Source organism: Triturus cristatus, chromosome 2_2, assembly GCF_964204655.1.
Source record: "Triturus cristatus chromosome 2_2, aTriCri1.1, whole genome shotgun sequence".
NCBI lineage: Eukaryota > Metazoa > Chordata > Amphibia > Caudata > Salamandridae > Triturus > Triturus cristatus.
The window spans coordinates 526,332,271-526,359,695 of NC_140582.1; the positions used below are offsets into that span (position 1 = coordinate 526,332,271).

Consider the following 27,425-nt stretch of genomic DNA (forward strand, 5'->3'; position numbering starts at 1 on the left):
TGGTCATTTCAATGAAAATTAGTATCACTTCAACTGGCCGAAGTTTATTTGATTCCAGCTCTTTACGGTATTTATTGCTTTTGCACTTGTGACTGAAAGGCTTTTAATTCAAAATTAATTGTCCTAGACTGTTCTAAATTAGCCAACTAAAAGGCCAGTCATTAATCTTCACAGACGTTTGATGGTTAATCCATGTCTGCTTGCTATGTTTGGAAAGTACCTCCACGCACTAGCAGTTAAGGACACTTCTGGGCTAATAACTAGTAAAGTTCCCTTGGACAATAATTCCAATCTAATTTGACATTTAGCATTTACCAATTAAGGAAGAGATGGAACCCGCACAGGAGCACTTTCGAAAAAAGCACCATACAAACAACATTAAGTGGTGACAGAATTACTCTATCCTCCCTGAAACCTCATGAAGCCTTCAACCCACTGTAGCCGGTTTTCTAGTTTTTTTCAGTGTGTCACATATGTTAAAATTATGAGAAAGGGGGGTTCAAAATGCCTGTCCCGTGCAATTGTTAACCAGAGTCTTGTTTTTCTGCCGATACATTCCTTTCCCTAATACAACCACTTAAACTGCAATGTAACCTTTTTTCTAATCTAGCTCACGCGCCTATGCCTGGAACCTCTCGGATGTGCACCATAAGCAAATCACACTTGAGTGGAAGCACCAATGCTGCTGGTCACAACGATTTCTATCAGGCTTTCTATCATAATGCCTGGCTTCAACCAGAAATATAGACTAGTAACAGTTATTAACAACGTATACCTGGCCTCACATAATGGGCAATCCTGCGAAAAAAAAGTGAAAATGTCCAGTGTTTTTAATCATAAAAATACTAATTCTCACATGTAATGAAAGGATTGGGGTACTTGCACTTTCATACGATTAACTTTAAGACAAACAAATACTTGGAGTCCCACTCATATCAAAAAGTGCCACTGAAGAGATGTCAAGCTGTAGCAGTTCAACTTCACTAACCTACTTCAGTACAAAGTCATACATTTCACAGTAGAACTGAGTTCATGTGGATAAAGCAAAACATAAGCACAGAAATGGACAGTGTTTTTGCAGGGGCACAACATTATCACAATTTTACTCTAAGAGATAGTAAAATGGGCTAGAAAGATTCCAGTAAAATGATCAGATTTATTTTCTGGAAATATAGCCTGTGCATTTACAAACCTACTGTAAATGTGCGCATTAAAACAAAATATACATCAAAAAGTGCTAGCTGAAACAGCTTTTTTTCACAAAGGTAGTTTGATTATACATGTGTCATTTTAACTGTTAGCAGAAAAATATTTCACAGCTAGGATGTGTGTAATTCCTTTGAAAGGGATACCACGGAAATCATTTTTACTACTGCACATGATGACCGAAATATCATACGGTATATTACATACTTGTGCAAATATAAATGTGATGATTAAACGAAAAAAATGCTTCTAAAAAAAAGAAACACAAGAAAATAGATGAACAGTTCTGAATCCAGCCCTGGAGTAATTAGGCGAAAATTGCAAAAAGTCTACTGAATTCTAAGAGATACAGAGCCCAATCTTCCTCCCGAAAAAATATTCCAAAATAATTTATCATGGAGTCCTAAAATATCAAGGGCTCATTTTAATTTACCCACGCACCATGTATTAAAGACAAATTGATGTGTTATGTTTCATAAAGCCATTTTAATAATCCTACAGATTACACAACTGTTTGTGTACATATTCACCTGACCTAAAATAAAAAAATCATCATTGTGTGCTTTATGTTAAGGTCAGTTATTAAATTTAGAAAAGAAATGATTAGGCTGTTATCACCTTCCAGCAAAAATCTCCACATTGATTTTCATTTCTGAGCTTAAAGTAACAAAATGAAACCATTCATTCTTGCATGGAATTATAAGATATGAATAGATAAGGAGATGGCGGCAATATATGAATACTCCTTCTTGTATATTTCATCTGCACAATGATCTTCTCCATGCCGTACATTTCCCATTCTCTAGAGGCCAGTTTTTTTACTTTTTTTTTTTTTTTTTAAAAGATCACTTCTCCTTTTCACATTCCAATTGATCTATTTTAAGGGCCAGGACTACGTACTTCTTTTTTTTATTGAAATTTCACACACCACCATGCTACACTGCTGTTTTAGAAGGATCCGTTTCAAAGCACACCAAACAGTGTACAAATTAAAAAGCAAATGAGAAAATATATCGTATTAGGTTTTAAGAAAAACTTTGGAAGCAGCTTCTATCCCCACACTGCAAATTTTCAACTTGGCTCACGACTTAAAGTGTAGATTGCCTCTGTAATCAAGAGTAAAACAATGTATTCATAGCTATCAAAAGATGCATTCAAAACTGATATAACCTTGTAAAAATGTTAGATAGTGCATGGTGATGAGTTCCAGTCACAGAGAGCTTCAGAAATGAACATTAAGAGTTTAAATGAAACAGTACACAAGGCTATTTTACATAAATCACTAGAGCTTAAACCCAGCCGCAAACATCAGACTATGCACTCTCATTTACAACCAGTAATACGTTAAGAGCGGGAAATTGTCTAACAATTAAACGATGCCCTGTCACTTACAATATGTGAGGAGCTGGACATTCTCTAATAATCCGATCATGCACTGTCATTTACAACAAATATTATCCGGAGAATTTAACATTTCCTAATAATCAAATAAAGCAACGCAATTCATAACAAAATGACAACGCACTGTCATTTACAACCAGTAATATGTGAAGAGCAAGACATTTTTTCCCATTTCAATGTGATTCAAAGTCTTTTGACAAATGGAAGGATGCTATGTTTTTCAAAGCTTGCTTTCATTTTAAATGTCTTGAATTTAGGGAGTCACGGGGGCCACCTCTCCCTTTATTAGCCACAAAATTGATACCCCTGATCTCTGAGTAAGAGGGTCCTAGGACATGTGACTTTAGGGTGAGCAAGTGTGATCACTGTGCTGCTCTTAGAGTCTCGGCTTCCCAGTCAAGCGGACTTAATGCAACCTGCACACCACGAGAGAAAAGGAACAAGAAAAACCCCACGAGATATTTTGAATCTATCGAGATGTTTTCCTACATGTTTTTTTCCACCACGGGCTAAAAATAAATGAGTTTTATACAAGCGTTATAGCATTATTTTCCGTTATAAACATGAACCTTTGCCAATACGCAGTAGCTACATGTAGGAAGAGGATGACCGCTTGCTTACTCTTTCTGTAAAAAAAAAAAACGGATTGAGAAGCACAGATTTGCTTGGTAAAACAGCAATTTTTTAAAATGCACACATCTGTAACCTTTAGAGGAATGTATGAAGAGAGGTGCAATTATGCTGGAGACCGCCGCTGTCTAGAAAGTGTGGTGCAGCTGTGGGAGGAGAGAGTTACAGTGACAAACAGCCTCCCTGCTACCAAGGTGGCAGGAAATCTATCATACCGGACAATAAAATTGCAATTGAGTTTCTTTGGCTTTTTATAGCAGATGCATGCATCTTGATGTGGAGCTCTGTGAAACCTATCCGATTCTGCAACATCAGTCTTTTATCAGACAAAGATGTTGTAAATTAGTGGAGGGCGGTGAGACGAGGAGGGTGTGGGAAAGAAAAAAACACACAATAATTGCACACAATTTCAGACAGTGCAAACCATGGCATCTGGCTTGCTTCGGAGGCTCAGGGAAAGAGTTTCTAATGCATCCAAACAGAATGGTCGTATTGTTCCCCTCTGAATCAAATGCTCACTAGTGGCCCCACCGCTGGGTTGTAAAATCCAACGCTGCAAATGGCACCAGGAGACCCAGACATAAAAATAAAAACAAGAGGAAGTAGTTGTGAAGCTGATCTCAGGTGTATGTCTGTACTTGAATCCCCATAGCAGCTATTTGAGATGCAGTAATTCTAGTGCAGAAATTCAACCCATCCTGCACGCTAACATTTTTCTCAAGATGAAAATGTGGTGGTGCAGTTGTGTAACTTAGTAGCAGACACTTTGACTGCTGAACTGTAATGAGATCTACATATACGGGTTTCATTATGAAAACATTTGGTTCCCCACTTGAGTTAAAATAGAGAGAGGATGTGTGTTCCCAGCAATCATGGAGCGCACGGGAGGGGGGACAGAGAAATCTGCAGCTACCTTAACTGCGCCATTCACCTCCCGCGCTCTACCCTGCCTGAACGTAGCCCAATTACCCATTTCTCCCTTTTCAGTGGTTTAGAAAATCAGTCCCTTTCTTCCTGAAACAATGCAGGTTTAATAAATCAAAGGTTTTGCTTTTAATTCCTCCCGCGGATTCAGCGTCATTGATCGCTATTCGTGGCCTGCCCATGCAGAGGCCCACAAGGGAGATGCAGGGCAGGCGGCTCAACTGAACCGACCGCCCCAGACTCACTCGGCGGCATAGGACTCGGATACACTGAACGTGGCTGCCTTGACCGAGATTACTGGGGCGCAAGATGCGTATTCCTTCTCCAGAATGTGACCCAACCATTTCAACAGTGAGCCAAGAAACGTATTAGCTTTGTAAAACTAGGAAATGTCAATCCGATTCATAGTACTAAAAAAAAAAAAAAAACACGAGGTTCAAAATAATTGCAATGAAATCTTTATAAAGACCTAATATTCATAAGAGAACAAACGAACGTCTTTGAAGGTGGAAAAGGTGTGTGTGTGTGGGGGGGGGGGGGGGGCTACAGCTAGTTTATCCATGTAGTGCAATTTAATCCCAAGAGTAGCTCTCGCGCGCCATCTTGTGTTCGACACAATGTATTGATCTTGCACAGGAATGAAAGCATTACATTTTCGAAAAGATGTTAGGCTCCACAGAAATATGTTTAACGTGTCTCGGTGCAATTTTCAGAAACCGGGACACGTTCAGCAGCGCCTCACGTTGCCTGAATTTCATTCGTAGCAGCAACGTGCAGGCAGCGAGGTTTTTTTGTGTTTTTTTTACGTTGTTTTATATAGCGCGAACTTGACCCGAATCGGCTATCAAGCAGAGCGCTTTACATAGCACCAGTTGCGTTACATGAAGACACTCATTTTATTTTTTTAGGCACCGGGAGATTAAGTGATTTGCCCAGAATCACAGGATGTTTAGCGTCTTTACCGAGACTCGAACCCGGCTCTCCATATTCCATGACGACTGCCCTAGCCCTTAGGGCAACTCCTCTCCCCTATGTTCACCTCCAGCTGGGCCAAAGATGAAGGTCGAAGGTTAATGGCCCATCAGGCCTCCTTTTAAGCGAGTATCCTGACCGGACCTGGCCTGGAACCTCACATTTAAATGCAAGGGAGGGGAAACCAGGAACATAGCTTAATATCTTTTCACAGGTACTTACGAGAGGCACGATTTGTCGCTTTTGATTTTGTTCAGTCCCTGTATATAAGTGCATGCACTATAAGAATGTCGGATGCATTGGCCTGTTCCAGTATTTACACAAAATTTAAATAGCACCATTTTATTTCTTTTATAGTGCTACTCATCCCGATGCAGGGTGTCTGACCGCTTTACGTAACATACAAATACATTGACAATCATAAAAGTGTGCAAATCAATATACAAGATGAGTTACATGAGATAGTGAGGTTTACAAGGTATAGGAGTCACATGTCCTTCGTAGCGCACTGTGCTATATCAGAAGTATTACAATTTATGAAATGTAGGTGGCAAAAGGATCGCTGTGTTCAAAGCAGTAACCGACGTACCTATCTACATAAATTAAAAAGCTGTCATCTGCATGTTACATGGTGTGCTTAGCAGAAGACACATTAACCTTTTATACTACTTTGATTCAAATCGGGGACTTCACAAAACACAGATCTCTCCAACAATTGCGTTAACCTCCAGAGTTAGCTCCCCATTATTACTGTTCCCTGAGATTTACTGGGCACCTTTGAAGCAGATGCCTTAACCCCATAAAATATTTTAAAATGCAGACTTGGTAACCAATTAAGTAGAACACATCTACTACTAGGCTTCTCTTTGCTGCTAATTTCCTTGTGGCAGGGTTTTAAAAAAACAAATTATTAGTTGAGGCCCAGATTTAGTGTCGGGAATGCACCACTTTTTGGTACAACCCCGATGCAAAATCTCATTTGTTAAATCTCATAATGTGCTAAAATGTACTCATTTAATACCTGATAAACATCTGTGATGTCACGTACGATGTCACGCATCATGACCTCATGCGCTGTGATGGCACGCACTATTATGTCACTTGCATAGCGCCTAACTTGGTTAGTCCCCCCCACTTTTTTACGACTAGTGCCCTGATCTTCTCCACGGCCATGTTTCAAAGAGAGCCCCACCTCAGTCTCCCTGCTCGGGCCACTTCATTTGAGAACTAGTAAACTACAGATCAACAGGTGAGAACAGAGCTATACCACACTGTCGGCCTCACGACACTAGCAGACTAACCAGTGGCAGGCCTGCAGCCCCAGAGACTGTGTCAGGGTGGAAAACACTCACTTTTGAATGCGTGATGGACAGCGTGTCGACCCACACGCGCCAGCCGCCCCACTCGTACTTCACGGCATGGTAGAGTAGAATCCGGAAGATGGCGTACACCATCTCGGTGATCTTCTGCTCGTCGGTGTTCCTGGGATTGAAGAAGCAGAGGGACAGCATCCATTCTTGCCAAACGGAGCACTGCAGCAGACTCCTGGAAACCAAAACAGGCTTTTAGCTCCTACACACAGCTAGCCTTCCATGCCGGGGCGGCTGCAGGGCAGCTGAGGGGAGAGAACACACCAGATCCCATGGGCTAGCCACTGTGAGAGGGACACTGCAGAGGGACAAGAAATGTGAACTATGAACTAACATCAAGGTCACCTTGCACCCATCGCTTCGGAAGCAGGGACGTTTTGTAATAAAAAGCCAACATGCACTGGACTCGGTCAAGTTGAAAGTTTAATTCTTAGGAAAGGTGCAGCCAAACACGGTGGTCAGCGTTGCTTTTAATAAAAACGCGCGACTGTGCCGAGAGTGAGTGTAAAATGCAGCTCCTACACGATTCATTTAGAACTAAGAATGCAACCACAAACAGCCCCCCTCCCCTTTGAGAATACCCTTACCTTCGGTTTTCTCGACTGTTATTAAACAGTTTAATCATGTCCGAGAGAAAAACTCGACGAACCTCCATGGCTTCGGGGCAATGCGTGGAGTTCCGGAGAAGCGTTGCAATAATTTTTAGAACCTCTGTAAAACAGTTAACTCTAATGAGAAAAAAACATTTGTAACCAGAATAAAGACGTCAAAGCCATCTTACAGCACAAACAGTCCACGTTCACAGTGTGGAACAAAAGCAAAAAGAAAGATGTTAGCGGAACCCTACATCTCACTCTGCCCACCTTCAAAAAACATCTGCTTGACTGTTGGGATAGATATATATATATATATATACACACACACACACATGCATATATTTATTTTGTGTGCCTACTCGTTTTCCAGATTCAACTACACACACCCCTGCAGTTTGCGCACATTGTCTGACACATCTACATAATATACTGATAGTATTGCAGGAGTTTGGTGGAAGAATTCTGAAGGAGAAATAGCTTATTTCGGCAGCTCAAAAATCAACCTGTTAAATCTATGTGACAGCCATGTATATTATGAAAGTCGCGTTTTGAAAACAGTTAGGAGAAAATAGGCAAATCCCCTAGCTGTAAAAACAGGTTAGGTCCAAACCTCTCCTTATGGAACTAGAAAAGGAGTGCAAACGATACCGTGAAATTCACCAGAAAACACGTAACCCCTCGCCTGCCTTTCTTCAAAGGTCACCCTTGATCAGTCAGCCATACTTTCAGGGTAGGCCTCTTCAGGTCAGTTTTACTAGTGTAGGTCTACTCTGCATCATAACATTTTGAAGTATCTACATAACAGTATGGAGATACGGGTGACAATTATACATAGAACGCCGGCTGTAGTGGCATTAAAGTGCTTACCAACACTACACACACGTCATAAAATATGGAAGAAAAGCAGAAATTAAATGCTAAACTATCCATAAATAGCCTATCAAAAATACCAAATGAAATCTTAAACCACAAGGTGCGTGTCCTGGGTAAGACAAGAAAACAACATACCTAAACCACAGAAAATAAACTTCAAAAGCATAAATAGAAAAAGATCAAGTTCCAAAGACAGGAACAAAAAATACACGGTTAAGGCCGTTAAAGGGTAAAAAGATTCCAAGAGCACAAAAGTTCGAAAGAGCATGTCAGACTTCAGGAGGAAAGGGATTTAGTGTGTTTCAGATTTGTTGAAGAGTTATTTTAACCAGAAAAATGGTTAAACTCCACACTCATCGGGTGAAAAAATATGAATGCCTTGAAAGGTAAGGCAAGCAACCCCAAAGTGAAGCTTCCGATCAAAGGGTAGTCGCGTACCACTTGCAGTAAAAGGCTATATATAAAGCATGTTGTGGCTCCCACAACAAGCTAGGAGACAGCATGTAGCACCGCTCTGAGGCGGTGTATCTATATAGTTTACAATTTGTTTCCTATTCAAACATTTCTTTGAGACTCATGTGCAATGTACATATGTGTACACATATATATCAAAATTGATTCTATTGACTATGTTGTTGTGACAGACATTCTGTAGGAAAAGCATTTTTTGATTGCTAATAACTTTGGCTTACTTTTACGAATCTGTAAACTCTTGAGCAGTGAGCTTAACGTCCATGTAAGGATTATCGTTAACATTTCGTGCCGATTAATCAAGAGAGACCAAAGTCATAAGAAAGTCTCCCAAAAGACCCACTATCCCATTCTAACTTCCGTAGGTATTTTGACTCCTGCTACACAGATCTAAAGAGCTTTACTCCGAGTAGATCGTTTTAGGCTGGGAGGAATTCTGTTTAGAAGTTTTAAAGAAATCTTAAGAATTTAAAGGTGTTAAACAGATTGAAAGGGTTAATTTATATATACCTTGCCGGTTATGTGTCTGAAATGCAAATTCTAATTATAAAATCATTTGAATGGTGAGATGCTTTTTGCCGTCAGGCGTTTCACATACAGCCATAAATAAACACGCCAGTTCAAATACCCATGGCGTGTAAAAAATAAATTGGAGCACATCCTCTTTTTAAAAAAAATCCATTTCAAAGCTATGTTCATGAGCCTCAAGGGCCTGGGATTTGGTACCTGCCACAGACCACAGTAAATGGTGGCTCACAAACCCCCTTTACCTGCATCAAAAAATACTGATCACATTCACTTGCAGCATATGAATTTAAAAAACAAAGGGTAAACAAACACTACAGGACCACTAATGTGAGAGCTACTGGGCCCGGGGATTTGGTAAATGCCATCCATGTGCCTACATTCCACTATGTATGACTAAAGCAATGAGTACACGGAGTGGCCAAGCAAAAATGCACTGTACTAACCTCCTGCTGCACACGGCCTTTCCTTGTGCCCGGCATGCTCTGGGTTCAGACATACTGGTAAAATGGGATGCAAAAAGCCATGCCCTGTGCCCAGATTCTAGTAGGCAAGGTCAATGAACATATGCAACATGCCGTGGGTGCAAAGACCATGCACGGAAGAAATGGCTAAACACCCATCCTGCATTTGATTCTGGGTTCACAGACATTTGACACTGGGTACTGTGAAATATGGCTTCATCAGTAACATCGATTTCATTTATGGCATCATGTGTGATATCATGGGCAATGCACAAAGATGATGGTTATGTAACTTAGCGTAACAGGAACATTTTTGCGTTTTTTTAGGTTTTGGATAATACGCATATAACTACGGTATGACATTCAGTTTTGTTTATGAACACATTTTGTGATAAGAGTACAAATCACACACACATTTTCACCTAACTACAACGTTACTTTAACCTTTGTTTTTCAGTGATATATATACATTATATCACTGAAACAACAAAAGTTAATGGGACGTTATAGTTAGGTGTAAATGCCAGCTAAAACACAGTTTAAATTGAATTAAATCACTGAAATTCACCTGTTAGAGTTCCCATGTAACTGTAACTCATGCCATAAAGTAACTAACTCGCTCCCTTGCCATGCAGTGTTGTCATGAATTGTGCAATTTCAGATGTTACAGTGATGTTATCAATGGTGTCATAGAACATGTCACAAGTGACGTAATATAAGAGATAATCAGCAGTGCATGGCGAAGGTGCGAGCTTTAGTTCACCTTTGTTTTTTTTCATTGAACTTGTAGGTCTTTTTTCCGTAAAGTAATATTTTATTACCATATGTAACGCCAACCCCACGTCGCGCACGGTCTCCGGCCATGCACAGAATGTGGTTGGTCACAGGCCCGCCCCTGTACCCAACCCCTGCTTGTGCCCAAATCCTCTCCCCTCCAGCCATGGGCAGCAAGGGGGTGGGGGTGAGCACAGGCCCTGTGACATATAATGTAAGGCGAACCTACTAATGGGCCTATTGGCTTTATGAAGTGATCAAGATATCAACATATATAGACCACTTGCATTGTCTTTGCTAAAAAAAAAAGAGCAATAATTGCAAAGAAATGTATATTTCAACAATTCACACAGTGTAATGTTGAATAAATGCAATTGTCATAAAAATGTAATAAAGTTTAATAAAAAAAAAAACATGGAGTCTTTTTTAAACATTTTTCAAAGTGCAGCCATAGAACCCACCACAAGGGGATCCTGCACTCCAGTAGAGCACAGAGCTCCAGCTAGGAGTGCTTAAAAAAATTATAGTAAGATCTCCTCGGGTCATGGATTTAATGACCCAGGAGCCTCACTGTTTTTTTTTTGCTGTGTTATTTATTTTATATTTTGCTGGGAGGCTACTGCACTCCCTGCAGCACCCCACAACATAAAAAAATGCTTAGTTGTGCCCCTGCCCCTTCTGGAGATCTCATAAAGCTACCCCAAACAAAAAGTTGAGAAAGCCCTTACGGGCCATATGGGGTGCTCCTTCACGGAGCAATGAATAATAAATGAGTGGCTCCTTAATATATATATTTTTTCATTTTTATTTTGGGCATCCCGATACCCACCCAGATCCTTATGTTTTTGTTGGTGGTTGTGAGGGAAGCCCCAGGACACACGCCGGCTCCCCTGCCAGAACACATCCTGGGTGCAGGCACAAGCTGGCAATTCTTTATAGTCAGTCAGTCATAGATATGTTTATTTAGATCGTAATCTTTAAACCATACAAAACAATTAGTATAATTTAAAATCAATTCACATCAATCACACAAGCAATTTTTCCAATTAAATATTCAGACCAAATTAGAACCAAATTAAACTCCTCTCGACCTATATGCATATCTGTTAATAAATAAAACTCACTTCTTTGTTGGTGGGTCTTCTCCCTACGAAATTAAAAACCGGTTCCAGACAAGATATAAAATATTTCGTTATAAAATTCTAAAATATCAGTTTTAATTTATTATAAAATTCTGTACTGCCTTTATAAACTTCCCCAAGGCGCTTGCAATTTCTATATTGGGCATTTCTGTGATTACATCGATCGCATGTGCCCGGTTTCTTATGCCATATTTTACAAATATTGGACGTAGCCAGAGTTTGCGTTGCTCTAGGATAGTTAGACAGTCTAGCAGAATATGCACTGAGCCTGCTTTTGTTCCCAGATTACATTTACAGCACCCTTTGGATCGAGCATTTTATTTTTGATTCCTTTATTTATTAGCCATGGGTTAATCCCAATGCGGAACCTTAAGATCTCATGTCTGTACCATGGATTTGGTAAGATATCCAGATAGGGGAACCAATTTTCCTTTACCCAGGAGTTCATCATAAACTTTACTGATTTTTTCTTGCTAAGGTATTCCTTGTCTGCACTTTTTGATGCTTCTTGACCATTATACTTTAGCTCTTTTTTTGTACATTCTATCTTAAGTAACGCTCGGCATAAGACCACTTTTAAATTCTCGGCGGCCTGTACCACTTTCTTACTACACCTTTTTGCCCAGCTTAAATTACTTTGTTGAATCTCATTACGACACCAATATGCAACTTTTTGTCCATTATCATTCTCTAGGCGTTTCCAAAATCTAATCGCTGCTATTTGTACTTGTACTCCCCACGCCATTGTTCCTATTTCTAATCTTAATGCTTGGATCATTGCTGATGGGGGCAGTGATAAGAGGTTTTTCAGGCATTTTCCTTCCTCCAGGTCCCAGACATCTTTACCGCTCAAATAAATGATTTCTGCTCCATAGAGTACTTGTGATGGTATCATTGCATTGAAAGCCTTTAGTAAAGGACGATGGGACATATCGCCATAGTCACGGTTAAACATTTTTAGCCCAGCAATTGTTGTTTGTGCCTTCGCTTTTTGGGCTTCTAGGTGTGTGCGCCAGTTTAATGTTTTATCGAACCACACTCCAAGGTAGCGGTATTCATTTACAGATTCTAATTTAAGATCACCTAAAAACCAATTAAACTTGATTGCTTTTTCCCCAAAGCATAAAATTTTCGTCTTATCTAGATTTACCGTTAAAAATTTCTTTTCACAATAATCGTTAAAAAATTTCAACTTCCTTTGAAGGCCTATTTCCGTTTGGTCTACTATTACCAGGTCATCCGCATATAAGAGGCACGGTACCTTTTTGCCATTCATCCTAGGGCTGGCACTGCCCTCCACTTCTAAACCCTCAGGTAGGTCAGATAGAAATATAGAGAATAGCAGGGGGGCCAGTACACAGCCCTGTCTTAGGCCATTTTCAATAGGTATATTTGGTGTTAGTGACCTCTCTGAATCCCTAGTTACTTGGGCCCAGGTGCCTCTGTGTAGTTCTCTTAATATGATCAACAGATCATTTGGGATATTTTTATTGATTAATAGTTCCAAGAGACAATCCCGGTCCACTGAATCAAAGGCGGCACGGAAGTCAACGAAGCAGCAACAGAGCTTTCCGTTCTGTTCCGTTGACTTCCTTGCCAATGCCCATAAGGAGAAACAATGGTCAATTGTAGAGTGTCCTTCTCTAAACCCTCCCTGTTCTACGGGTATTATTGCACACTCATTGACCCAGGTATTTAGTCTATTTAAGACAAGTTTCGCAAATACCTTTTCTCCTATATCCAGGAGGTTTATCAGTCTATAATTTTGGGGTTCACCCATACTGCCTTTTTTATGAATTGGCCTTATTATTGCACCCTTCCAATTTGATGGCATTTTACCTTCTATTAGTACTACTTGGAATAGCTGGGATAGGAACCTTGCCCACCATTTTGTATGAGACTTTAATATTGACGCTGGGAGATTGTCCGGCCCTGCGGACCGAGTTAAATTCAGTTTTTTAATTGTGGCTTCTACTTGCTCTTCCGAAAAGTCTGCTTTAAAATCTTCTGCGGGTTCCTGCCAACCTTGGGGCTCTAGGTCCCCAATAGGCGTACGTGCTCCATACAGCTCCCTTAGGTATTTATCCCAGGCTGCCTCACTTACGGCACACTTCATTTCCCCAACTTGGGGGGCCGATAGTATTTTTTGTTTAAAATTATCGGGGAGGGGGCATGCGTCCCTCTTATGTGCCCCCCTCATCGAACCTTGACAGGCCCTGGGTTCCCCATCTCCTGGGGACTTCGGTGGGTGCCCCGGTGCCCACCAGGGGCACCCACAACACAGAACACTGGGGGTTGTGGGCAGAACCCCAGGTCCCCCGTGGCCCCACTGCAAGATTCCATCCTGAGTGCAGCAGGAGCAGGCTTCTTTTCTCTGCTCCTGCTGGGCGGAAGCAATCTGTTTTCACGCCCACAAGAGCGCGGGCAGGTAAAAAAAATTGTACTCCCACCCGGCGGGAGGCAAGCTTTCCTGCTCATGCTCTTGCAGGCAGGGAAACTTTATCCCAAGGATTGTGCTCCCAGGACACAACAGTGGAGCTGACCGGTGGGTGGGGTCCCCAGGGACTTTAAAGACTTTTAAATTATCACCACCAGGGGATGGGGTCATCAGGGCCTTAGGAGGTGCACAGAGGGGGGAATCGCACCCCCCGTAATTAAATATTGGCCCCAGGGGATGGGCATTCCAGGCTTGTGGACGGGGGGGGGGGCATGCCACTCTCCCCTACAAACTATTTGAGCCACTACTCCCCTCCCTGGTCCACCCCGCACTTTAATTTTTAAAAATGTTTTACTATGGATCCAGATTAATTTCTGAAGAGTTTGGAAAGGCAAGGTTTGGGAATAGTTGCTACAGATTAATTATTGCACTACAATGGTAATAGAAGTGGGGACGGCAAGAATAATGAAGAAACCTGAACAAGATGACATTTATGCAAGTGAACTGCGAAAGGTTTCCTTTGGCGATTTTCTTAAGCTTAAATTACAGTGATAAAAACGTTGCTTATTTAAAAGAACACAAGATCATCTGGGTTTATGAGAGAAGCCCGCCTGGAATCACTTCCATGCTCTACATGTCTTTATGGCAATACAGTCTACTCTAAGTATGTGAGCATCACAAAGGGCCTTCTGGGTTAGTTTAGCTTCTGATTACAGATGCAGGCAGGCTGTTTCTAATAGTACAAGAGCAGCCCAACCTACAGTGACAACCGAAACAGACGAGTTCGAGGACGGCCTGTGATGTCTGCATGCTACAAACTATATGCATCCCGAACAAGGCCCTTCGATTTCATACTACGACTTCTGGCGCATGCCTAAGAAGCCGATCGGTCTAAAGCTACAGCCTACTCTAATGAAACACAACCCTGAAATACAATATTTACACCATCATGTTACGCATAGATATGCAACAGAAAGTAGTTCATAAGCGAACAGTTCCAATACATCCAGGATGCTAGCCCATAGCAATAGCGTTCTTCTGTTTTGTGTTTCACCCTGGGTTTGTGTAACTGCAAACACAACAAGCCTGAGCCTTGCAAGACTCGCATGGACACCGTAAACAAGGGGAGCCTTGCAAGACTTGCATGGACACCGTAAACAAGGGGAGCCTTGCAAGACTTGCATGGACACCGTAAACAAGGGGAGCCTTGCAAGACTTGCATGGACACCGTAAACAAGGGGAGCCTTGCAAGACTTGCATGGACACCGTAAACAAGGGGAGCCTTGCAAGACTTGCATGGACACCGTAAACAAGGGGAGCCTTGCAAGACTTGCATGGACACCGTAAACGAGGGAAGCCTTGCAAGGGGACATTGCAAATGGGAGGCATAAACTATATTCTCGGTGAAATCTGCAGCCCGAATTATGTTGTTAGAAGAAGGAAAAGAAAACATAAAGACAACTAATTTCCGCCGTGTTCTAAGAGAGGGCAGAAAAACATGGTATTTATCAAAAGTTTCCGAGTTCCCACGCCTGGGCATGCAATGTATAAATCATGCTCCAAGAGAAAGTAAAACTGCATTCCAGCTGCACGAATATAGATATGAAAATGTGAATAGCCTTCCTACTGCTGCCCCAAGACCTCCGACAACGTATTCTCTTATCTCTGCCGCGCCTGAACCCCACCCCAATAGAATATCCTATTCATAATATGTTGTTGGCAATGTAATATCCTTTGGGAGGGTCCTGCCTTCCTCTCTTCCTCAGTTTGCCTGTCACATCTTAAAAAAAATATGATAAATTACAAAGGAAGCACCTTTCCGCCCTCTGGAGTGACTCAACAGCAAGAACTTCTTGGACAGAGAACCAGTAAGGGATCAGCTACAAAACCACTGCAGAGACCATGGAAGCTTTCACATACAGCACGGTCAAAACATAGAACTGTACCCGGCTAAAGTTTATAAAATATCAGATCACACAGAGAGTGCTCTTCAGGAAGTCACCCCAAACAATGCAGGGAGCAGATACATTTTGTTTCCACTCCAGTTGCGGCGTCCTGGGCTGACAGTAATTTGAGGTGAACGTTAATTCCACATTGCAAGTAATTTGGTCTGGCATCTTTGAGTAATGCAATCAGAGCAGAACTGAAACCAGAGCAGGCCTTAAATCAGAATATCTTTGAGCACAGCCGTCGGCCTCTGCTTCGAAAATGATTTTCGTTAAATACACAATAAATAAATGGAAAACATCACCACTGAGGATACATTGCCTGTGATACGCGTGTCCGGTTATTTGTGGAAACACCGCTTTCTATATAAAGGGCGGGTTTACATATGTTCCCACCGTCATGGCTTCGTGTACACCTCACTTCCAGGGTGGTTCACGCAGTCGTGTCCACGACAGAGGCTCTTCTACACAACAAACACACCTCATGACATTTCTGGGAGCCCTTCTCTAAAAGACAATGCTGTATTTTATAAACCAGTGTCTGAACACTGTCACAACGATGACAATACTTAACAAAAGCGAATATTTAAACTGCTTACGAGGATTTTGAATCTTCACCGTCGAGTCTGGGTCGGGATGTTGCTTGTGTAAAACTTGCGTGCAGATCTGTTCAATTAAAATCTATTGCGCAAAAAAATACATGGTCAGTACAACATTTTCTCTAACAACCACTGAAGAACGAAAGTACAAATTTGAGATTTAACTTTGTCTTTTTTAAACCCTCCCACAGACCGTGGAGTCACCAGTGCGTTGTGGGCCCTAGCGCAAAGAAGGTAATGGACCTCAAGGCCGCAATTTAAACTGTGAAATACAGCAATAATTAGGGCTCAGTGTGCCCTGGTGCCACTGCACACGCTACACCAAAGGAAAGCTGCCCCCTGACCACAGGTTACCATCACTGACCTGCTGCAGCAGTAACCTGTCCACTTAGATGTTAATAATCACGCTTTCGTACAGAAATGAAGTAATTTCACCTCAAATTATTCATGCTAGGTAAAAGCGTGCAAAAGAAACAGTAATAAATAGCTCCCCAGCAATTATTAAAACAATGTTTACTTTGCTAAGACCCACGATCCACCGAGTTGGCAGAGCTTTCCAAGTTACAAAAAAAAAACTGTTAAATTTGGAAGGCGGCTAACGTTTCTTGTGCCATCTGGAACCCATAAGAACAAAGATGCACGCGGCCTGGTAAGGTTTCGAGGTAATTAGGAGTCCTGGATTCGGAACGATAGCACTACCTCAAACAGGACATTGTAAGTGGTCATGGAGATTAAGTTTGTCTGAAGCATCAGTCTTTCAGCCAGCAGGGAAAAGAGTCCATGTCCAAGCATAATTTCTGCTTTCCTCCTGAAGTTTCACAAAGAAAACAGAGGTTAATGCACTTCTCCCTTTAAAATGAGTACGCTTGGCAGGATTTCAGCAAACGGTTCTAGCAGGGGGAATGTCACAGTCTTGCAGTTAGCTTTTTTTTCATTATTAAGGCAGTTGAAAGCAAAATACCAACAAAACACACTGATTGTAAGCAACTGTCAATGGCCCTAATGAGCTGAAACTTACCACAGCAGCCCATGGCCCACAACCGACGCCCTCCCTCGTTTGTCCTGGACATCCACAGGGAGGAACATCTTCATATGCTTCGCTAACTAAACTATGCCTCCTGATTACAAGCATGCACTGAACCCTAAACTCACTCTCTCCTATTTCAACCTCCCACAAACAGGTCATTTTATTTACAGACCACATGATGCATACATTTCAGGTAGCACTACATGGTTCCACACAGCCCTCCGTCCGAAGACAATGGATTTTGACAAGGTTTAGATCTTCAGTGACAAATGGCCCCCAGATATAGGAAGGAACATACTTCAGTGCATCACTCTGACCGGACTCTCAAGTTCCATCATCGCAGGTCACCGCGCCCCATCCCTTATGCATTTATCGCAAGTAAGATGGATTTCATGTGCATTTCAGAATATATACTTCACCTGATGTATATCAGATACATATTTTAAAAACCAATAATCTACCTTGAATGAAAGGGAATACCTAGGCTCTTCCTCAGAGTACGATGCTGGGATAGCCCTCTATTAAGGAAACGAATGGACACATTGCCAATAGAAACACTTCTTCTAAGGAAGTGGTTTCATGGAAGCAGGAAATCAAAAATTAGGTTCACACCACTTCTTAAAACAAAAAACAACACTTTAAAATAAAATTGGATATTGCAAAATAACGGCTTTCACTTTAAGAGACAAAAATTGTAGATGCAAATCAACAAACAACTTCATAGAGACATAATAATAATGACAACTTGATTTTGTGATTAGACTTATTGGACGACATTGGACGACACATCCGCATACGAGACATGTATTCCGAAGATTTAGGTTAGTCACCAAGGCTGTGTACACAGTATCATGAGCCGAGGAAGCTCTGGCTGGAACCTGACCTTGCATGTGCATGTTAATATTTGCCAGTTCTTTAATGTGACAACATGTAATAAGACAGAATTTACACATTACATTGCGTATTCATGAAAATAATGTTTGGTAATATGATGTCACAGTAAACAGAAACGCACGCACAGTTAATGGTTCTTTTCCAAGCAAGTTATTTTTAGTTAACCAAATAAAAGGCATCACTGGCTGGGGTATTTAGATCTCCTGCTACCAGTTTACTTTCAAAAATTAAAAAAAGGACTGCTTCCTCACAAACCACATTCTTTCAGGAGGAAACACTCACCAAATGAACTACATTTTTGGGGTAATAACGTTTCACAACATAGTTCTTTCACCAATAGCCAGTAAGTGGAATAACCAGTTTCAGATGGATAACATAGCAAAAGCTGTTGTAACCTATGTGGTACAGCAGCTAAACTTGGAGAGCGTTGCAAGAGGGCGCGCAGGGAACGAAAGAGTGATGTTTCTCCTATTTTACATGTTTCATAAATAGTGTAAATCTACAACCACCAAAAATGTATTTCATGAATATAAAAGGCACACTCTGAACAAAAGTTGCACATCCTTTCACTAGAAGCGCAATTGCCACAGATGTTCTTAATGATACAAACAATAAGCATTTGCAGTGCAATAGGTCTCGCGTTTACGAAACTCGAAAATGCAAGACCTATTGCATTGCAAAAGGTTGTTTGCAAAGGCGCCCCATGCTGCACTTTCAGTTTAATGGCGGCGTACCCCTTTCCTTAGATGCGGCTCATCTAAAGAAAGGGTAGAGGCGGCCATTAACGTGAAAGCGCGGCATGGGGCGATTTACAAACAAAAGTTAAATAGAAAAAAACAACATGCGGTGCATGCGGCACAGCAAAGTGGCTGCAAATAAATCAAAGGCGCGGCCGTCACTGTGGCGTACCGTGCTATGAGAACAAAAAATAAAGCCTTACAAGAGAGGGTTGTGAAAAGCATTTAACAAAATAGTGCTCGGAGGCTGTAATTAAAGCCTACCGAGCACCAACACACGTAGCAGGGGATGTCCTCATGGGAGGTTACAAATGGAAGACAAGGTGGTACTAAGGAGGGACCTATTAACGAATTAGAAGCCAGCATTCACCAAGGATAATGACACAGCCAATGAAAAATATGGGCGGATTGTGGGCGGGGCTTCAAGTCCATACCTCAATACAGCATGCCTCGCAGAGCAGCGAATGCGCTGCCCAGGCTCGACGTAAAATCTAAAAGGGAGGAGGGACTGACATGGTTCAACATTAAAATGTATAACTTTAAGAAATGAACATACAGTGTTAAATATGCCCTGCCAATCCACATCTCAGCTGACTAATGCACATCTTTTTACTGCCCTGGTGAAGTCTAACACTACCCGACCTGCAATTCATAGGGGCAACATTTATTGCTGGTGGGGCAAATGTGATGCACAGTGCCTCAACTGGTGATACTTGATGGCATCTTGTCTTGTACTAACTAGACCCTGGTCTCAGTCTTACAACAGATTATAGGTAAAATACATTGAAACAAAGCTGACTAAATGAAAGCTGCAAGCAAAAAAAGAGCTTGCGGGCCAGTTTGTAGCTTGCTATAGTGCCGGATTCAATACTAACTCAGTAGATGTGACTTAAGAGTCATTGGGTTGATATGCCATACCAATTTTAATCCTACAAAAACAGCTTTTGTAGACTCATTTCACCCAGATGTGCCTTGCTGTGGACAAATATTTCCTCAATTAAGATCTCCACATTTAACTTTATTAGTAAATGTGTGTTCCCTAAACATGAAAGACTACTACACTGAGCCACACTCACTTTATAAATGTATGTGCACAGCCTGCACCTCAGATTACGCAGAAAACAACGTAAAACCACTACTATACTACTTTTCACACATTCTCTTGCATATGGTTGGTGGCAATACCCTGCTCAACTGACTCCAAAACTCCAGTGTACCCCTGTCCCCTTCAAGGCATCCTAAATAAAATGGTCACATCACCCTCATCCTGAAGAGCTCCACTGGCTCTCCTTGCCATCCCACACCATCTTCAAAACGAGCCACATCATCATGATTACCAGCTTCCCCCCGCCCCCCCCCTTGATTATCTTGCAGCGCACTTGCAGTGACTGGTGGCTCTCTGCACTCCTGCAGCAGGGATACCATCAGTCTGGAGACAAAGACGTCGAAAAACATCAAAAGGCCTTCCGGTCTATGAAACCAGCAGCTAAAACAATATCCCTGTGCCCATCAGGTCTACCACAACTCTGCACCAATTTAGGAAAGAGTTGAAGACGCACTACTTTAGGAACACTACATCACAAATTTAGTAACAGTAACATGTCCCTGAAACCAGCTACATCTCCAACCACTCATGGACCGTAGCCTTTGACCATGTCCAGCACTCCGCTGCCTTCTGGATAGGTTTGCGCTATACAAATAACACATACATACAATGTTGCTAACTCCATGCCTGTAGTGTACATCCAAACCCACCCCTTTTATATATTTATCAACCAGAAAAGTTAATACACTAATTTACATAAGCAGCAAATATATACAAACATGTACTTAAATACAGTATTTAATTTTCATTACTTTCTAGTCATAGGAAGAGTATTTTCACCTCTTGTACTGAAGTTCAGGCAGTACTTACTTGGGGGCTAGGTGCTTCAAAAAGAACCCGAGAGCTTTCAAAGCTTGCACACGAATTCCTTCACTTTTGGATGCCAGAAGTTTGTAGATAACACTGTGGAAGAAAGAAGAAGGAAAAAAGAAAATATGGCTGTTTAAGTTAGCCAACCATTGAAGAAGTTAAATAGCGCATGTTCCCAGGGCCCTTGTTCGAACCAAATAAAAACAAATCTGCATTATCAAAAGACAACAGGAAACCGGCTCAAACAACGCTGTGCCTTTACAGCGCGGTCCGGACCACAAATGTGCGTCTTTACAAAGTATTCTTTTACCACGCAAGTCGTTACAACCCCTTGCCGTAGGGAAAGCGGTGTTGGACTGATGTTGGACTTTAAGTTCAGCACTTTCCCTAGTGCTGCGCAGACTGGAGCTAGAATAGTAAATTATACTACTCCAAAGTACAGCGCTTTCTCTAAGGCAAGTTGCTGTAACGACTTGCGTGGTAAAGGAATGCATTGTAAAGAGGCATTTGTGGTTCCGACCGCGTTGTAAAGGTATGCGTGGTAAATGCAAGCGTGGTTCGACTATTCAACCAAAATCAATACAACCGATTCATCTTTCTTCACAAAGAACAAGTTATTTACCTTTCTGGTGGATACTCTATCTGACCGCAGATTCTTCACCTTTATAATATCCCCAGGCACTAGACAGGATCTAGAAAAATTTACACAGCAGTGCTGCCCCGCACCTATAGGTGGTGCAATGCAGCTCCATGTTGGGTTTGTTCTTTACAAAAGTGATAAACAGAGCCACAACAGCGCACGAACATCAGTTTCTTTACTGACTCAGGCCCCACCATCAGACGTAGAGCCAAAAAACACAGAGTAGGAGTGTGTAGAGCTCTAGCTTGGGATATTTGTAACTAGAATAAGATAGCGTTCCACAGAACAGGGAGGGCAGCGAGGAATCAGCTGTTGGGAGTATCCACAAGAAAGAGTTACTTAAGGTAAGTAACTTGCTTTTCTGATGGATATGTCTAACCGTAGATACCTCACCTTTAGAACAGATACCAAACCAATACCTTCCAAGGTGCAGGGACTGTGGAATGGGCGCCAACCAAAAAGTGCAACAGGCCTGAACGAGTGAAAAACCCTTCCCATTGGACCTGGATGTTAAGGTAGTTTTGTGAACTTGTGTATGGACGCCAATGTCACAGCCTAACAAATGATGAGAACATCCACTCTGCATACCAGCGCAATGGTAGCAGCCTTGGCTCTGGTGGAATGAGCCCTCAGTCGCTCCAGAAGCTGTTTTCGGAACTAAGCATAGCATACCTGGATGCATGTGACTACCCAACTTGAGAAAGTCCTTTTCTGCCCTGCCTTAGCCCCAGAAAACCCTGAAAGAGCTGATCATAAACCTGATGGTATTTGGTGAAATCGATACAAAGCTCAAAGGTCTTTTGGGGTCCAGCAGATGGAGTCTCTCCTCTTCTTTTGAGGGGGTGAGGTGGAGCAAAGAAGGGTGATGGAATGCCAAATGTGAAAAGGAGTCAAACGTTTTGGCACAAAGGCCGTCTTGGTCCTCAACAACAGTTTGTCTGGGAAATAGGTGTTGTAGGGCCCTTCCACTGAGAGGGCCTAAAGCTCACTCATATGACAAGCTGAAGTAATCTCGACAAGGAATACAGTCTTCAATCTGAAGACAAAGAGCAGCTGTGCATTGGCTCAAAGGGAGTACACATAAGGAAAGTCAGGACGATACTGAGATACCACTGTTGCATCACAAAGGGTTAGAGATAAACGTGCGTTAGACATTTTAGAAACTTCATCACAACAGGTAATTTAAACCAGGGTGGCTGATTCGGCAAATGCAAAAAGCCTCAAAGGGCCATCAAATAACCTTTACTGGTGCTCACTGCAAGTCCTTGCTGAGCCAAAGACCAAAGAAACAGTAAGACATCCAACAGTTTTGCTGTAACAGGTCTGTGTTGCACAAATCTGTCCCAGTGTCTGACATACTTTGTAGAGGGGAGCTGTGCAGCAAGGATACCATCCACAATCTCAGGAGGTAGACTGAACGCAGTAATCTGCAGACACTCAATCTACACGCCTGAAGGTGTAGATTGTGCAGAACCCTGCTTGGTGGCTGTGAAGAGCGATCCTTTAAAGCAGAAGCTCGATCTGGGGAGAGAGGCTCCGGTTACCACACACTCTTTGTTCCAATCTGGAGCCACTAGGATGACTTTGGGCCGGTCGTCCATGATCTTTTTTTTTTTTTTATTTAGAACTTGGGGCAGGTGAGGTAGGGGCAGAAATGCATATAGGAGTCTAGTGCTTTACTCTAGCTGGAATGTGTCTCCCAGAGTCTGTTTTCTTGGAAAACCACTGTGCAAAAGCATTGAGGCTGGTCATACTCAACAGTGGCAAAAGGATTCAGACCAGGGTTTACCTATTGATGGAAGATGCTCTGTGACAACCCAGAATGTAACCGCAATTTGTCATCGGTCAGGCACTGTTGGCTGAACTTGTCCATTCTGGCATTCAACGATTCCGCCAGGTGGTTCTCGAAATGCCCTGATGTCCCAGCCAACTCCAGAAGCAAAGAGCCTCTTGGCACGGAACCCAGGACCCTGAACCACCCTGCTTGTTGCAGTACCACATGGCAGTGGTGGTGTGCATGAGGACCTGTACCAGCCTCCCTTTCACGGACGCTAATGCGGCTTTCAAAACCAGGCGAATGGCCCATAACTCCATCAGTTTGGTTCTGATGGGAGACCAGAGTTCTCAGATCTCCACCTTTCCCAAATGACCTGCCCCAACCCAGCCGCGTTGCATCAGTCACCATTGTCAGCTATGGGTGTGTAAGTGAGAGGGGACTGCCACTATTCCAACTGTGGTCAAGCAACCACCACTGCTGATCTTTTTCAGTCTCCTTCAAAAACATAGATGGAATCCAACCAGCTCCCTTAGTGCTGGCCTAATTACACTTCAGGTTCCACTACAGAGCTTGCATATGCCAACTGCCGTAGTTGATAAGCAGCACGAGGGAGGCCAAGAGGCCTCAGAGCCACTCACAGGCCCAGGACAGGGGTTGAAACATGAGGATCATAGTGTTAATGTCCCAGACTCTTTGTGATGGAAGAAAAGCCCTGAACTGCACTGTATCCAAGATGGCTCCGATGAAAGTGAGCCTGTGTAAAAGTAAGCTGTGACTTCGGCATGTTGATTATGAACCCCAACCATGTCAGGCAGTTTACTGTTGTATGGAGGTGGTCTACGACTGACTGTGGAGAGCCCACCTTCAACAGTCAGCGGTCGAGGCAGGGGAAAGCTGGTATCCCAACCTCTGGTGTGCCACGACCACCACCATCACTTTTGTGAGCCCCCAGCAGGCACTGGCGAGACTGAAGGGAACATGGCAAACTGAAAATGCTCCTGACCTATTTTGAACAGCAAGTAGTGTCTGAGGGACTGCCGTCCAGATACATTGAAAATACACATTTTGTAGGTCCAGGGATACCAACTGGTCGCCCGATTCCAGGAGACGGAACCAAGCATTGAGAGGGCGGAGATCTAAAATAGGATGACGTCCTTCTTTAGCATGAGACAATAGCAGACCAAATAACTGATTCCTATTTATGAGGCCAGTGCCCGTCTATGGCCCCTTGGACAAAGGAGCCTGTATCTCCTGCAACAAAATATCCAGGTGTTCCTCCGAAAGCCATAATGGTGGGGCTGGAAAAGGCAGCTGGTTAGAAAGGAACAGAAGGCATAGTTCCACTGAACGTTCTTGAAGGACCCATCTGTCAGACGTGATTATTTGCCACCCTTGGAGAAAGTTTTGGATCAGGCCTCCTACAGGGTGGTCATGCACTGCAAATAACAAGCTCAGGTTAGCTGATGACCTCATGTCACAGGACACACTGCTTCAGTCCTGTTCTTTCTTTCTGCAAACAAATGCACTCTGATAGTTTCACCCAATTCGCACCATTGATGGGAATCAAGATTACAACAAAGATTGCATTGGATGAATATGCAACTTTGGGCACGAGGGCCACTGTATGGTCTGTAGATGTTGGAAAAGTATATACCATAGTGAGAATGTCCCTAATCACAATGGGACTCCTTTTCATCTTCATAGTATCACCTTTATCACTCTTATTGTTGATCTTCAGGACACTGGTCATCCTCCTGCCATTGGATGTTCAGCTGGATAGGGCTAGGCGCTGGTACAAATGGTCTTTCGTCCTGTTACTCATCCTCTCTGTCCGAGATCTTGAAAGGCAGGAGCAGAGGAACCTTGCTAGGAGACGTATGGGTCAAAAGGAGGGTTGTCTAACTAAAAGGAGAGGGACCGTCTTTCTTTAATGCTGTTGACAATGTGGTTATCAAGGGTCTCACAGTCGAAAGGGATGCCGTGGACAGTAGTGTAGCCTGAGTAGTCCCATGTGGTGGCTCCGAAGGAGTAGACAACAGAGGCAGTCACTGACAAGCTAGTCATGGCTGTAGCAGACACGGCACTATGGTCAGATTGCCGTCCAATCAGATTTCTTTAAAGCTTTTTCAATGAGGTTCTTCAGAGGTAGATGGCTTGGCTTTACAAGATTTATCACCCAGCAGGTGTTCGTTTAGGAGACCTCTTATTTTCATGGAGACTGCAATGAGAGAACACTTCATCAGAGGAGTCCTGGTCACCGCACCTTTCTCTTCTGGATCTAACTGACCAAATGTCCTTCCCTGCAGGTAAGGGTTTTTACCAAAAATCTTCGGCTTATCTTACAGTTATGAGCTTGTGTGGGAAAATGAGACTGCATCAAGAACAACACTGCACCAAAAATAAAATATTTTGGATAAACGGAATCCAGCAGCAGATAGTGGCCAAAAAACCCTACAATCTGCCTATTTTCATGTCTGCTCTTGATAGCCGCTACATATTTCAGCATTACCTTTCATGTACTTTAATACCCGTAATATCGCACACCTGATGATCTGAGTGCCTTGAGCCATTAAGAAAGGAGTGGAATCAATGGGAACATTAGTCCTCTTTCAACATTAAATGTTCAATATTTCTGTATGGCTTTTCTCTTTTTAATTTATCTCCTGCTCTTTTCAGTCATTGGTTTACCAACCATGCTGAATTGGCAGCATTACAAAGCAGCAATTACACTTTGGCCAAAAGTGTATCACATCGTTAAAACTCTTTCCTCCGACTGGGGTCTAGTCGAGACAATCCACCGTCTTTGTAAAGACTGTCCTCCTTCCATGAGCTAACTCTGCTACTGTTGTTAAGGTTAAACACTGTTCAGTAGTCACTAGTGCCAAGTGTCCACCAACTCACTGTGCACCACTGCCCCAATTTGTGAGCACAATGCGGCGGCCCACCCTTCCTTGATAGAAAGAGAAGCCTTACATGTCTTCCTCTGAGAACTAAAGCATGCACTATTATATTTGGCACCTTCTTGCTATTTTCTATAGATAGCAATTATTGCAATAGTGCTTCATCATCTTCAGTTTTAAAAGGTATTATGTAATGATTTATTGTACTTTTTCATTATATAACTTAAATGGACTGTTGTGAATAAAAGTCTGAGGTTAATATTTTATCATGTCTAACTAAAGTGTCCTCACTTGGAGACAGTTCTGTTAGGACTTTTTCCAAAACGCCGACTAAATGAAATTAACGTATGTGACACTCGGGTCACACGCAGCGAGGAAGATTCCCATCAGCATCTGGCAAACTTAAGTACCTGAACCTCTGTGAATTTAACGATTAGACGATGGTGAATGCCATTACCAAGTGTGCCTCTGAGTCAGCCCACACTAATCCTTTAATGTTCTGCAACACAAAGATTATTGCTGGGGCTTCTGCCATCCGTAAACAGGACGATTTGAGATTTCCCTCGCGATACCTACATTTTTCAAATCTGCCCTTTTCCTGTCTAGTGCTACTAAAAAGCTGATGCAAGCAAGGATTGGCTAGACAGGCAAATTCTTTTCAGCCTGCACTTGATACACAGAAAGAGTGGGTTATGGCCCAGAGCAAGGGTAGAGCTTACCCTCTCTCAAAATCGTTTTCAATTCTGCAAATTCATAAGCAGTGTATCACTAATGTCTCTTGGTGCCTAATGACTCATTGACATCAGTCCCTCAGAATGAAACTCCTTTTCTCGAAAGTGGAGTTAATTAATAAATTAGTCCCACCGCCAAAACATGGAGTCGCCATGTTAAATACAGACTACGTGGACGCTCGTTCCAGTGGCTTACTATATTGGGCTTAGTTTGCCACTAAGCAGGGTTCATGAGCTACTTGTGTGCAGATGGTGACCTGCCGTTTAGATGAAAAGCCCTGGACGTTAACACAAGATTGTTTGAGAATTTCCTTCAGTGCATTATCTACAGAGCACTTTGCTTATTTCCTCTCTGTGGTTTAAAAAGAATGGGATGCCAGCTCTCCCCACAGAGGGCAGTTGCCAACTCTTTTGAAATATTCCACTGTGTGCAAACCAGGCCTCTGTTCTCTCAGAGATTGGTGGCTGGCTAAA

General features: G+C 42.5%; 1 protein-coding gene across 3 annotated transcripts in view; it reads right to left on the reverse strand.

Moving 5' to 3' along the window:
* LRBA (LPS responsive beige-like anchor protein) overlaps positions 1-27,425 on the reverse strand; it is a 2,426,603-nt gene that overhangs the window by 2,016,055 nt on the left and 383,123 nt on the right. For all 3 annotated transcript variants that reach the window (XM_085641653.1, XM_085641654.1, XM_085641652.1), the window contains exons 18-22: positions 20,904-20,996; positions 17,030-17,138; positions 16,331-16,412; positions 7,091-7,214; positions 6,486-6,678 (exon numbers count right to left, since the gene is read on the reverse strand). In XM_085641653.1, the coding sequence (XP_085497779.1) occupies positions 6,486-6,678; positions 7,091-7,214; positions 16,331-16,412; positions 17,030-17,138; positions 20,904-20,996 (601 nt within the window). The remainder of the gene's footprint in view (positions 1-6,485; positions 6,679-7,090; positions 7,215-16,330; positions 16,413-17,029; positions 17,139-20,903; positions 20,997-27,425) is intronic.